At 56.3% G+C, this 13,042-nt stretch overlaps 1 protein-coding gene across 1 annotated transcript in view; it reads right to left on the bottom strand.

The window, feature by feature from the left end:
- The window catches only part of SGSM1 (small G protein signaling modulator 1), a 61,511-nt gene that overhangs the window by 12,486 nt on the left and 35,983 nt on the right, over nt 1-13,042 (bottom strand). The window contains exons 10-18 of the mRNA XM_068163257.1: nt 12,925-12,987; nt 11,563-11,630; nt 11,007-11,170; nt 9,569-9,698; nt 5,534-5,672; nt 4,842-4,906; nt 3,663-3,808; nt 2,605-2,733; nt 1,250-1,432 (exon numbers count right to left, since the gene is read on the bottom strand). Coding sequence (XP_068019358.1) covers nt 1,250-1,432; nt 2,605-2,733; nt 3,663-3,808; nt 4,842-4,906; nt 5,534-5,672; nt 9,569-9,698; nt 11,007-11,170; nt 11,563-11,630; nt 12,925-12,987 — 1,087 coding nt within the window. The remainder of the gene's footprint in view (nt 1-1,249; nt 1,433-2,604; nt 2,734-3,662; nt 3,809-4,841; nt 4,907-5,533; nt 5,673-9,568; nt 9,699-11,006; nt 11,171-11,562; nt 11,631-12,924; nt 12,988-13,042) is intronic.

Here is a 13,042-nt window from a genome sequence, read left to right on the forward strand (position 1 = left end):
CCACCCTGGCACAGTGGGTGATGAGTGGGCAGGGCTCTGCTGAAGAGAGGAAGGGCCCCAGTGTTTCCCTCCCTTGCCATGGGAGTGTTTCAGGCCAGGAAACTTCAGGCTGAGATGGGAAGAGGCTGAAGCTGTGTGTGCAGGACCTCTGCCGGCTCCCCTCCCAGCACACCGAGTCGCTGACTGCTTCAGCTGGGGAGGGACCTTTGAAGGTCACCTAGTATCACAGTACCACAGTATCACTGAGGTTGGAAAGGACCTCGAGGATCATCGAGTCCAACCTATCAACATAGACCCCATGACTAGACCATGGCACCAAGTGCCACATCCAATCCCCTCTTGAACACCTCCAGGGATGGGGACTCCACCACCTCCCTGGGCAGCACATTCCAATGGCCAATAACTCTTTCTATGAAGAATTTCTTCCTCACCTCCAGCCTAAACCTCCCCTGGCACAGCTTGAGACTGTGTCCTCTTGTTCTGATGCTGCTTGCCTGGGAGAAGAGACCAACCCCTTCCCAGCTACAACCACCTTTCATGTAGTTGTAGAGGGCAATGAGGTCACCCCTGAGCCTCCTCTTCTCCAGGCTAAGCAACCCCAGCTCCCTCAGCCTCTCCTCACAGGGCTGTGCTCAAGGCCTCTCCCCAGCCTTGTTGCCCTTCTCTGGACACATTCAAGTGTCTCAATGTCCTCCTTAAACTGATGAGCCCAGAACTGGACACAGGACTCAAGGTGTGGCCTAACCAATGCAGAGTCCAGGGCACAATGACCTCCCTGCTCCTGCTGGCCACACTATTCCTAATGCAGGCCAGGATGCCATTGGCCCTCCTGGCCCCCTGGGCACACTGCTGGCTCATAGTCAGGCGGCTGTCGATCAGCACCCCCAGGTCCCTCTCTGTTTGGCAGCTCTCAGCCACTCTGACCCCAGCCTGTAGCTCTGCATGGGACTGTCATAGCCAAAGTGCAGCACCTGGCACTTGGACTTGTTGAATGCCATCCATTGGACTCTGCCCATCTGTCCAGTCGGTCGAGGTCCCTCTGCAGAGCCCTTCTGCCCTCTAACTGACCAACATCTGCTCCTAACTGGGTGTCATCTGCAAACTTGCTGATGACTGACTCAACCCCCTCATCCAGATCATCGATGAAGATGTTAAAGAGGATGGGGCCCAGCACTGATCCCTGGGGGAGGCCACTGGTGACTGGCCACCCTAGTCCAACCCTCCCACACCCCTTAAGCCCCCTCCTCACCTCGTTGCTGATGGTGGAGTCCCTGTGCATCATCCTCTGGATGTGGGAGTCCAGGCTGGCCCCGGAGGAGCACTTGGCCAAGGCTGCTGCGTGCGACTCCTTCTCCCGCTGCCGGACGATGGCCTCGCAGCCCAGCCACTCGGCCATGGTGTGCTCGTAGCAGGCACGCATCTGCTCGTCAGCCTGAGGGGTGCAGACAGAGGGGCTGGGCAAGGATGCCCAGGGACTGGGCACAAACACAGCCCTGCTCCTCCACAACACCTGCTCTGCCCTGCTGCCACCTCCAGCCACAGCCCCGGGACAGCAGCTGCCCTGAGGTGGTGCTTTGAAGTGCACTTAGGCAGCTGCAGCCACTCCAGGCTCCCCCAGAGCTCCCTCCCACCTCCCTGCAGCCTCTTGCAAGCCTGCAGAGCAGCTCCTCGGCGCTGCTGGTGCCCCACGCTGGGCTGCCCCACAGGAGAATGCAATCCCACTGTGGTGGGGGTGGAAGGGACCTCTGGGACTCATCCAGTCCAACCCCCCCTGCTCAAGCAGAGTCAAACAGCTTGCCTAGGATCACAACATCCAGGTGAGTTTGGAATCTCTCCAGAGGAGACTCCACCACCTCTCTGGGCAGCCTGCTCCAGGGTTCCAGCACCTTCACACCAATGAAGTTTCTCCTCATGTTCAGAAGGAGCCTCCTGTCATCCAGTCCAACCATGACCCCAGCACTGCCAGGGCACCACCAAACCATGGCCCTCAGCACCACATCTCCATGGCTTTGAAAGCCCTCCAGGGATGGGGACTGCACCTCTGCCCTGGGCAGCCTGGGCCAGGCCTTGACAATCCTCAAGGGGAAAAAATTGTTCCTCATGTCCAACCTAAACCTCCCTGGGGCAACTTGAGGCTGTTTCCCCTTGTCCTTTGGAAGAAGAGATCAATCCCCAGCTGGCTCCAACCACTTTCCAGGAGTTTTAGAGAGCCAGAAGGTTTTCCCTCAGCTTTCTTTTCTCCAGGCTGAACAACCCCAGCTCCCTCAGCTGCTCTTCCCCAGCCCTGTTCTCCAGACCCTTCCCCAGCTTTGCTGCCCTTCTCCAGCACCTCATTGTCCTTCTCGACCTAAATCTGAACCCAGGATTCAAGGTGCAGCCTCACCAGCTCCTAGTACAGGGGAACAATCCCTGCCTTGGTCCTGCTGGCCACACAATTCCTGATCCAAGCCAGGATGCTGATGGCTTTCTTTCTCCCACCTCCTGTCTGCAGCTTCAGTACCAAGAGGCCCCAACACCCAGAGGGTTCACAGGGAGGACCCTTCCAGCTGTGAAGAACCCAGGACACACCAGCAGCTGCTGAGCTGGCAGCAGAGCCACACCAACCTCTTTCCTTTCTGCCTCTGTCATCCCAAACTGGTAGTGGCCCAGCAGGAAGGGCCAGACAGCCTTCCTGATCTCGTGCTGGATCCCACCGTAGTAGATCAGCCGCAGCAGCTCCTGGTCCTCGTAAGCCTGCGCGAAGAGCTCTGAGTGAGGGCACAGACACAGCCAGGACAACCCAGCAGCAACCCCAGCGTGCCCACACCACTCTTCAGCACCCAGAGTGCTGCCCAGATGCTGACCAGCCCCAGACTTGCTGCCCATCCATCCCTCATGCTCCCTCAGATCCCTGCTGGGGCTTCAGCACGACCAGAGACCCCTAGGGATGGAGGGGCTGGGAAACCCTGGCTCAGCATAGCCAGGAAAGGACCCACCACAGCCACTCGAGGTCCCTGCTGTGCCCCTGAGTGCCAGCAGCACGGCAGGAGTGCAGCACTGGTCACAGGACATACAGAGACCTCCCTCAGGACCACAGTACTCAGGGTGACAGGGACATCTGCAGCTAGAGCAGGTTGCTCACAGCCCCAAACAACCTGAACCTGCAATGGTGCCAGCCATGGGATGTCTCCCACCTCTCTGGGCAACCTGGGCCAAGCTCTCACCACCCTCAGTGTCAAACATTTCTCTCCAGTCTGAATCTCCCTCTTAGTTTCAAACCATGCCCCCCTTGTCCTGTCACACCAGGCCCTGCTCAAAAGCCTGTCCCCAGCTTTCTGCTCAGCCCCTTTAAACCCTGAAAGGCCACCAGAAGGTCTCCCTGGAGCCTTCTCTTCTCCAGGCTGAACAACCCCAGCTCTCTCAGCCTGGCCTCACTGCAGAGGGTTTCCAGCCTTCCCACCATTGTTGTGGCCTCCTCTGGCCCCATTCCAAGAGGTCTCCCTTGTGCTGAGGACTCCAGAGCTGGCCCCAGCACTTCCTGTTGAGGATCAGAATTCCCAGGCAGGCTCTCTGCCAAGTTCCCCAAAGCGCCTTACCCTACCACGCTGCAGCCGCTTAACTGCCCCTGCCCCGGAGATCCCAAGGCCACCACAAGTGGCACACCCCAGGAGTGGTGGCCCTACCGTGGTGTCCTGCAGGTATCTCTGCCATATGTCCACAGTCAGCCCTGAGCTGGCACTGCAGGGCACATCAGGGGAGACGATGCTGTGGTTGACCAGCGCGGACAGGTGGGTTCGCACCGTGGAGAGGTGGCGGCAATAGGCCAACCCTGCAGCAGGCAGAGGACAGGACAGGAGGGGAACAGAACACAACAGAACACAACAGAATAGAATTAACCAGGTTGGAAGAAACCTCAGAGGTCATCAAGTCCAACCTATCACCCAACACCATCTAATCAACTAAACCATGGCACCAAGTGCCTCAGCCAGTCTCTTCCCAAACACCTCCAGGGATGGGGACTCCACCACCTCCCTGGGCAGCACATTCCAATGGCCAATCTCTCTTGCTGGGAAGAATTTCTTCCTAACATCCAGCCTGAACCTCCCCTGGCACAGCTTGAGACTGTGTCCTCTTGTTCTGGTGCTGCTTGCCTGGGAGAAGAGACCAACCCCCACCTGGCTACAACCTCCCTTCAGGGAGTTGCAGAGAGCAAGAAGGTCTCCCCTGAGCCTCCTCTTCTCCAGGCTAAGCAACCCCAGCTCCCTCAGCCTCTCCTCACAGGGCTGTGCTCCAGACCCCTCCCCAGCTTTCTTGCCCTTCTCTGGACACCTTCCAGCACCTCAACATCTTTCCTAAACTGAGGAGCCCAGAACTGGACACAGGACTCAAGGTGTGGCCTAAGCAGTGCTGAGCACAGGGCAGAATGATCTCCCTGCTCCTGCTGGCCACACTCTTCCTGCTGCAGGCCAGGATGCCATTGGCCTTCTTGGCCACTTGGGCAAGTTCAGCCAGGGAACTGAGAGAGAGAGAAGAGCAGGAGAAAGCTCTGATGAACCTGGTCCCTGAAGGAGACCCTCTGAAGCTACACCCAGGCTAAGGCAGCAAAGCAGGGAGCTACTACTGGGACAGGCAAGCATCTCGTGCTCTTGGGCCCCCAGCACGGCTGCTCGCTGGGCTGAAGTCTGAGGATGGGTGTTCAGGTGTTTGCTGCAGTCCTGAGAACAGCCCTGCATGCACCAGACAGGTCCCAGTACCCTTGGCTACTGCCCTGCTGCCTCAGCACCACTGTTAGCCCAGAGTCCAGGACTTCACCCCTTGCCCATCACACATCTCAAGGCACCATGGATGGGAGCAGTACTCACAGCCATAGAAGGCCCGGGAGAGGATCTGGTACTTCATGTTGTCACACAGCAGCTTCAGTGGAGCTCTGCCAAGAAACACAGGGGATGTGAGAAGTGTTCCATGGATGTCCTCAGCCCCTGCTTTGGTCTGACTGCTCCAGCTTCACCTTCAGAGGTGCACTGTGCGAGCTCTTGCTGCCAGGACATGGCCACAGAGCAGCTGAGAAGATTCAGATGAAGGGCCAAACCTCACTGCAGCCTGGACAGGAGGTTGGAGTGAGGTGGGTGTTGGTCTATTCTCTCAAGTATCCAGCAATAGGACAAGAGGAAGTGGCCTCCAATTGTACCAGGGTAGGTTTAGATTGGGCATGAGGAAGAATTTCTTTGCTGGGAGAGTGGTCAGGGATTGGAACAGGCTGCCCAGGGAGGTGGTGGAGTCCCCACCCCTGGAGGTGTTCAAGAAATACAGAGGTATGGCACGTTGGGACATGGCTCAGTGGTCATGGTAGTGTTGGGCTGATGGTTGAACCTGATCTTAGAGGGCTTTTCCAGCTGTCATCATTCTATGACATGTCCCACTGGGCCCTGCAGACGGTCCTTGGACAACCAAGCTGAGGCTGGAGACACCACAACTGCTCTAGTTCAGCCACCCAGCTGGGCTTTCCCCTCTAACCACCTTTTATCTCCCCAAGAAAGCAGCAGAGCCACCACACCTCTCATGGCTGCAGCCATTGGATGGTCCACCATCAGAGGAGCCACTCTGAGAGCAGGAGGAGCAGGAGGACTTGCGGGTGCTGGGCTGCCACATGGGAGGGAGGCCAGCACCTGGCGTGTCCATCAGGTCCTGGGGCACTGTGAGAGGGCAGAGAGAGGACCATCAGCTGCTGGCACTGCCCCAGAGTCAGGGGAGCCACAGGAGGTCAACAGAGAGAAGAGGTTTGATTTGATGCAGCATCCCAAATTCTTCCCCAGGAGACCTCAGCAGCTAGGGAGGACCCACACCAGGTAATCACAGCACCAGCACTGGTGAGCTCAGGAGAAAGGAAAGGAAGCAAAGAGCATGGACGAGGGAGTGAGGGAAAAACACCTGCTGATTAACTGCAGTGTCTTAAACAAGCTGATCTTCAACTGCTGAAATCAAACACCCAACCTGAAGAGGGGAAGAAAAGAGGGGGGGAGAAGAGAGAGGGGGAGAAGAGAGAGGGGGAGAAGAGAGAGGGGGAGAAGAGAGAGGGGGAGAAGAGAGAGGGGGAGAAGAGAGAGGGGGAGAAGAGAGAGGGGGAGAAGAGAGAGGGGGAGAAGAGAGAGGGGGAGAAGAGAGAGGGGGAGAAGAGAGAGGGGGAGAAGAGAGAGGGGGAGAAGAGAGAGGGGGAGAAGAGAGAGGGGGAGAAGAGAGAGGGGGAGAAGAGAGAGGGGGAGAAGAGAGAGGGGGAGAGGGGGAGAAGAGAGAGGGGGAGAGGGGGAGAAGAGAGAGGGGGAGAGGGGGAGAAGAGAGAGGGGGAGAGGGGGAGAAGAGAGAGGGGGAGAGGGGGAGAAGAGGAGATAGAAAGCAGGATGGGAATCAAGCACTGCTGCAGGAAGGGTGGATCACTGGAAGGAAAAAGCCCCCATCTCTCCAACATCAGAATCCCACCCAAGATCCAGGGAGAGAAAGGAGCACCCAAATCACAAGGCAGGAGATCATCTCTTTGATGGAGAGGTTGTGAAGGGACAGCAGAAGGAAGTAGCTCTCCATGTTGTCACTTGTTAAATCCCTGTTTAAGCTCCCAAGTGCTACTGGAATGGCCTTGGATCCTGCATGGATGGGGCCATGCAGGAGGGCTGCTGGCCTGGCCTGGACCTGCCTCTGCCCCTGGAAAAGGTCATTGTGATAAGGGGGAACTGCTGGGATGCAGAAAAAAGATCTACTGAGGAATAATCCTCTTTGCTCCACCTTGGAAACCAAATCATGGTAGAAATTCCAGCTTCCAGCTAGGAACAGACTCATAGAATCAGAATTGTCAGGGTTGGAAGGGACCTCAAGGATCAGCCAGTTCCAACCCCCTGCCATGGGCAGGGACACCTCACACCAGATCAGGTTGCTCAGAGCCACATCCAGCCTGGCCTTAAACACCTCCAGGGATGAGGCTTCCACCATCTCACTCATCTTGGTCTCACTGACTCTCTGTGATGCTGGCCTGCAGCAGGAACAGTGTGGCCAGCAGGAGCAGGGAGGTCATCCTGCCCTGTGCTCAGCACTGCTCAGGCCACACCTGGAGTCCTGTGTCCAGTTCTGGGCTCCTCAGTTTAGGAAAGATGTTGAGTTGCTGGAAGGTGTCCAGAGAAGGGCAACAAAGCTGGGGAGGGGTCTGGAGCACAGCCCTGTGAGGAGAGGCTGAGGGAGCTGGGGTTGCTTAGCCTGGAGAAGAGGAGGCTCAGGGGAGACCTTCTTGCTCTCTACAACTCCCTGAAGGGAGGTTGGAGCCAGGTGGGGGTTGGTCTCTTCTCCCAGGCACCCAGCACCAGAACAAGAGGACACAGTCTCCAGCTGTGCCAGGGGAGGTTCAGGCTGGATGTTAGGAAGAAGTTCTTCCCAGTAAGAGAGATTGGCCATTGGAATGTGCTGCCCAGGGAGGTGGTGGAGTCACCATCACTGAAGATGTTTAGGAAGAGACTGGATGGGGTGCTTGGTGCCATGGTTTAGTTGATGCCATGGTTGAGTGTTGGGTGATAGGTTGGGCTGGATGATCTCTGAGGTCTCTTCCAACCTGGTTAATTCCATTCTATTCTAACTGTCAGCAAGCAGAATGCTGACACCTCCTTACTGCCCTCTCAGTGAGCAGGTGCTGAGGGGTCAGGGCCAGGGGACACCTCTGCAGGAAGGGCCAAGTGACAACATGGGCAGGCAGTAGAACCAGACACATTACACAGGTGCTCAGTGGCCCTCAGAGCAGCAAGGAGGGGTCGAGCCGTGATGGGAAGACTCAGAAACCATTTAGGGGTCACCACTGTCTTGCTTGCAGCCGGAGTCCTCTCCATGGTCCCCCTCGCAGCGGCGGCGGCGGCGAGCACAGAGGCAAGGGATGGGTGAGAATTACCATTAATGGTGACTGAGAGACACGGAGAGAGAGAGGACAAGGGCACAAATGAAAGGGGAGAAAGGAAGGAGCTGCAGGGAAGGGCGAGCTGATGCGGTTCCAGCCCCCTCTGGGGAGGTGCACGGGAACTGCACAGGCTTTGCTGACGCCAGCTGAGGAGACTGCGGCCATCCATTGCACAGCAAATGTGGCCCCCAGCAGGGAACGTTAAAGGGTAGATGATCAAAAGCAAGCCACGGAGCCGAACATCTCCCTCTGCTATTTTAGCCTCAATCAGATTTTTATCTGACTCACTGAATTGCATTAGTCAGCTAAAGGCAGGGAGAAGGAAGTGTAATCTGAACTGGTCTGATGGAGGAGTCACAGGAGAGGTGATTGCACCCTTCCAGCCTCAGAGAGCAAGGAACAAGGTTCTGATCCAATTGCACGTCTCAAAAGCACTCCAGGACTTTTCTGTGCCACTTTTGGCTCTCCCCCCTTCCCCATTTATAAAAGTCAGCTGTGGTGTTCCTGGTAGCCCACAGGAGAGTGAGGACTCATCTGTGGTCCCTTCAGCCAAGCACAGTGTGCAGATCATTCACCATTAAAGAGAGAGAGGATCATAGAAATGTCAGGGGGTGAAGGGACCCCAAGGCTCAGCCAGCTCCAACCCCCCTGCCATGGGCAGGGACACCTCACACTACAGCAGGTTGCTCACAGCCACATCCAGCCTGGCTGCAAACACCTCCAGGGATGAGGCTTCCACCACCTCCCTGGGCAACCTGTGCCAGGCTCTCACCACCCTCATGGGGAAGAACTTCTTCCTCACATCCAATCTGAATCTACCCATTTCTAGTTTTGTTCCATTCCCCCCAGTCCTATCACTCCCTGACACCCTCAGAAGTCCCTCCCCAGCTTTCTTGCAGCCCCCTTCAGATACTGGGAAGCCACAATTAGGTCACCTTGGAGCCTTCTCTTCTCCAGACTGAACACAGCCCCAACTCCCTCAGCCTGTCCTCATAGGAGAGGAACTCCAGCCCTCTGATCATCTTCATGACCCTTCTCTGGACACCTTCCAGCACCTCCAGATCCTTCCTGTGCTAGGGGCTCCAGAATTGGACTCAGTACTCCAGGTGGGGTCTCAGCAGATTTCTGGTTTGGTGGATCCAGCAGCATCCTCTACCTAGCAGCACCATCCTATCTAGCAGCACCACTACCCTGTGAGCCAGGGAGTGAAGATAAGTGGGTCCAGCATGCCAGCATCCAGAGAAGGGTGCTGTAACCTCTCCTTTGTGCAGCAGAAGCAACAGAGCTGGACTTAATGCAGCACTTGCCAAGCTGGCCTGAGGACAGCAAGAGAAGAATCAGCCCTGGAGGCTTGTGATGCTGAAAACTGACCCCTAAGGAGCCCAACCAGAGTGAACCCCACTGCTGAAACCACGTGCAAGGTGCTCTTCCCAACCACTGAGGCAGTGGTGGCCCTGTTGTGCAGCTGCAGAAGGATTTGGTAACAAGGGAAAGGTTAAACCAAACAAACCTAACCCCTGCCCCAGCCCATCCCTGGTGCCAAACGAAGCTGTAACACACAGAGCCCACTGCCCTGGGACCATCCCCCAGGTCAGGGGTGTGCCCCCCAGCTCACACACCCCATAATAACCCCCCCTCTGAGAGGCTCTCTGCCAGCCCACTCACCAAACTCAGACTGTGTCCCTGGGTAGATGATCCTGAACACGTAATCCGTGGCTTCGTCGTCTTCCTTGTCGGACGCCGACTCGGAGGAGCCCTGGGGACTTCGCTTCCTCAGCTTGGGGAAGACCTTTCCCTGGGTGAACAAAACCTGCTCTTCACAAGCCACCCCATGCAGGCCAGAGTGGGCACTGCCTCATGGCCCAAAACTGCCCAACAAAGGCATGGCCTTCACCAGACCAGATGATGTTTGTACCTGCCCTGGGCTGGAGCCTTTGGGTTAAGCTTTCAGCTCCACGGTGAATGCAAACCTGGATGGGTTGGAAGGGACCTTAAGGATCATCTAGTTCCACCCACCCTGCCATGGGCAGGGACTTCTTCCACTACACCAGGTTATTTGAGGCCTCATCCAACCTGGACTTGAACATCCACAACTTCCCCAGGCAACCTGTTCCAGTGTCTCCCCACCCTCACTGTAAAGAATTTCTTCCTCATCTGCAGTCTAAATCTGCCCTCAAGGGCTCAAAACCATTGTCCCTCATTCTATCACTATCAAGCCCTTGTGAAAAGTTCCTCCCCAGCTTTTTTGTAGGCCCCTTCAGTTGCTGGAAGGCCTCCATAATGTCAGGCAGAGGGTGCTGCACATCAGCTCTGCTCTGAGACACTCCACAAGGGAGCACTAGCAAGGGCCTGCAGTGCCCTGGGCTCCAAAGAATCACCATAGACTCAATAAGGTTGGAAAACACCTCAAAGATCATCAAGTCCAACCTGTCAGCCAACACCTCATGACTAAACCATGGCACCAAGTGCCACATCCAATCCCCTCTTGAACACCTCTAGGGATGGGCACTCCACCACCTCCCTGGGCAGCACATTCCAATGGCTAACAACTCTCTCTGGGAAGAACATTCTCCTCACCTCCAGCCTAAACCTCCCCTGATGCAGCTTGAGACTGTGTCCTCTTGTTCTGGTGCTGGTTGCCTGGGAGAAAAGACCAACCCCCACCTGGCTACAACCTCCCTTCAGGGAGTTGTAGACAGCAATGAGGTCTCCCCTGAGCCTCCTCTTCTCCAGGCTAAGCAACCCCAGCTCCCTCAGCCTCTCCTCACAGGGCTGTGCTCCAGACCTCTCCCCAGCTTTGTTGCCCTTCTCTGGACACTACAGGCTGGGGTCAGAGTGGCTGGAGAGCAGCCAGACAGAAAGGGACCTGGGGGGTACTGATTGACAGCTATCTGAACATGAGCCAGCAGTGTGCCCAGGGGGCCAACAAGGCCAATGGCATCCTGGCCTGCATCAGGAATAGTGTGGCCAGCAGGAGCAGGGAGGTCATTTTGCCCTGTGCTCAGCACTGGTTAGGCCACACCTTGAGTCCTGTGTCCAGTTCTGGGCTCCTCAGTTGAAGAGGGACATTGAGACACTTGAAGTCCACTTTTGGGGTGCCTACCTTTCCTCGTTGTGACCAGAGGGGTGGATCCAGCTGCCCATGGGGCAGGAGGCCATTCTCCAGGCAGGACAGGAACTGCAGCAAGTGTCCTCCTCTGGGGAACCTCAGTGGGGGCCTCTGAATGCCATCCTGGCTCACCAGGACCACTGTCCCACCGCTGTCTACTGTTGGCGACAGCAGAGAGGAGACAGAGTCACGAATGGGGCAAACACTAGCAGTTAAAAATGCAGAGGGCAAGAAGGCTTTGTCTTGCTGGTATGGAAAAGAAAGAATTTCTTCTTCATTTGGATTCTTCTGGGGCTCTGGAGAAGGCTTGCCTAGGAGCTCACAGCCTGGAGAACCACAGAGCATTGCTCTGCAGGGAGCCCTCCCCAGCCCAGCCCCGCAGCCAGGAGCTGGTTTGAAGGTTCTCCTAGAAGCACTTCCACAGCAGTGACCAACCACCCCAAGCTCTGGACACCCTGGGGCTGAATCTCCATATGGGCACTCCACAAAGGCCTAATGAAGCAAATGTCAGGGTGAGAAGAGCCTCCAGGAGCCCCCACTGTGGCATTACCTTGCTGGTGGCAGTGCAAGTAGACGATCTCCTCCAGGCGGATAGTCATGGCGTAGTCCCAGTACACACTGGAGCAGAGAAAGAGAGCAAGCTGTGAGCTTCAGGGACAGCTAGGACAGGAAGGATGAGGTCCCAGCAGCAGTGTGACTGCCACAAGGCCAGCCTGAGTAAGTGACAACATCCCTCCAGAATCAGTAACTCTGTCACTACAGCTCAGAATAGAATCAACCAAGTTGGAAGAGAGCTTTGAGATCATCCAGTCCAACCTATCACCCAACATTCAACCATGGCATCAACTAAACCATGGCACCAAGCACCCCATCCAGGCTCTTCCTAAACACCTCCAGGGATGGGGACTCCACCACCTCCCTGGGCAGCACATCCCAATGGCCAATCTCTCTTGCTGGGAAGAACTTCTTCCTAACATCCAGCCTGAACCTGCCCTGGCACAGCTTGAGACTGTGTCCTCTTGTTCTGGGAGAAGAGACCAACCCCCACCTGGCTCCAACCTCCCTTCAGGGAGTTGTAGACAGCTAGGACAAGCCCAGTCCCACCTGCCCCAGGCTGCTTCTCATTGTTTCTAGACACAAACAAGGTGCCCATGGATCCTGCTAGCTGCAGGGAGGGATGTGGATCCCTGCAGAGCTGAGGACCTCCTCTAAGCACCCCAGAAAAGATTCCCTCCCCACTTTGCTGTGGTGCTGTGAGAACCCCACAAACCTGGGAGGAGCAGCCCTGGAGCCCCTAGGGAAGATGCAGGCCGGGCCTGGGCTGCTGCTCTGCTGAGCTCCTGTCCCCAGGGGAGGGGGAAAATAAAACCTCACAATCTGTGGGGTTTATTTAGAGCTGAATATAGATTTGCTCCCAGTTGCTCCTGTTTAAGGGCTGCACTCCCTCAGCAGAGGCACCTCAGGGGGATTGAGCAAATCTAGAGAACACTGGAGAGCTGCTGATCACCAGGCAGGGCAGAGGGACAGAGGCACCAGGAGGAAGCTGGAGATGACTCCAGGAGACACATGGCCTCACACAGGGTTTGTTTTGCTCCTCAGGCAAAATGAGACCTGGCATGGTTCTGTAGCTAAAGGGCAGAGGGAGAGAGACAGCTGGAGGAAGCTGGAGGTGCCTCCAGAAGACACATAGCCTCAGGCAGGGTTTGATTGCTGAGGAGAGCCCGGCATGAGCCCTGCTCTGTGAGGGTGGCAGCCTGTAACAACATCCCACCAGGCTGCCAGGTTTTGAGCAGCATGATCTGCCAAGCCACCACAACAGTGCTTCAAATGAAGGGGGTTTGAAGTGGCTTCAGCAAGTCAGTGAAGGAGAGGAGGGGTGCAGAAGAGTCACTCCTCCTGGGTCCATACTTACTTTGCCAGCTGGCTTCTCTCTTCCTTGCTCACAGCATGACACTGGGAAATTTCAGAGCTCAGGCTGATGCCCAAGTCAAGAACTCAGGGAAAACAGTGTGGAGATGAAAGTAGGGGTT

The sequence above is a fragment of the Melanerpes formicivorus genome, unplaced genomic scaffold, assembly GCF_026170545.1.
Source record: "Melanerpes formicivorus ecotype bairdi unplaced genomic scaffold, bMelFor1.0.p_v2 SCAF_72, whole genome shotgun sequence".
NCBI lineage: Eukaryota > Metazoa > Chordata > Aves > Piciformes > Picidae > Melanerpes > Melanerpes formicivorus.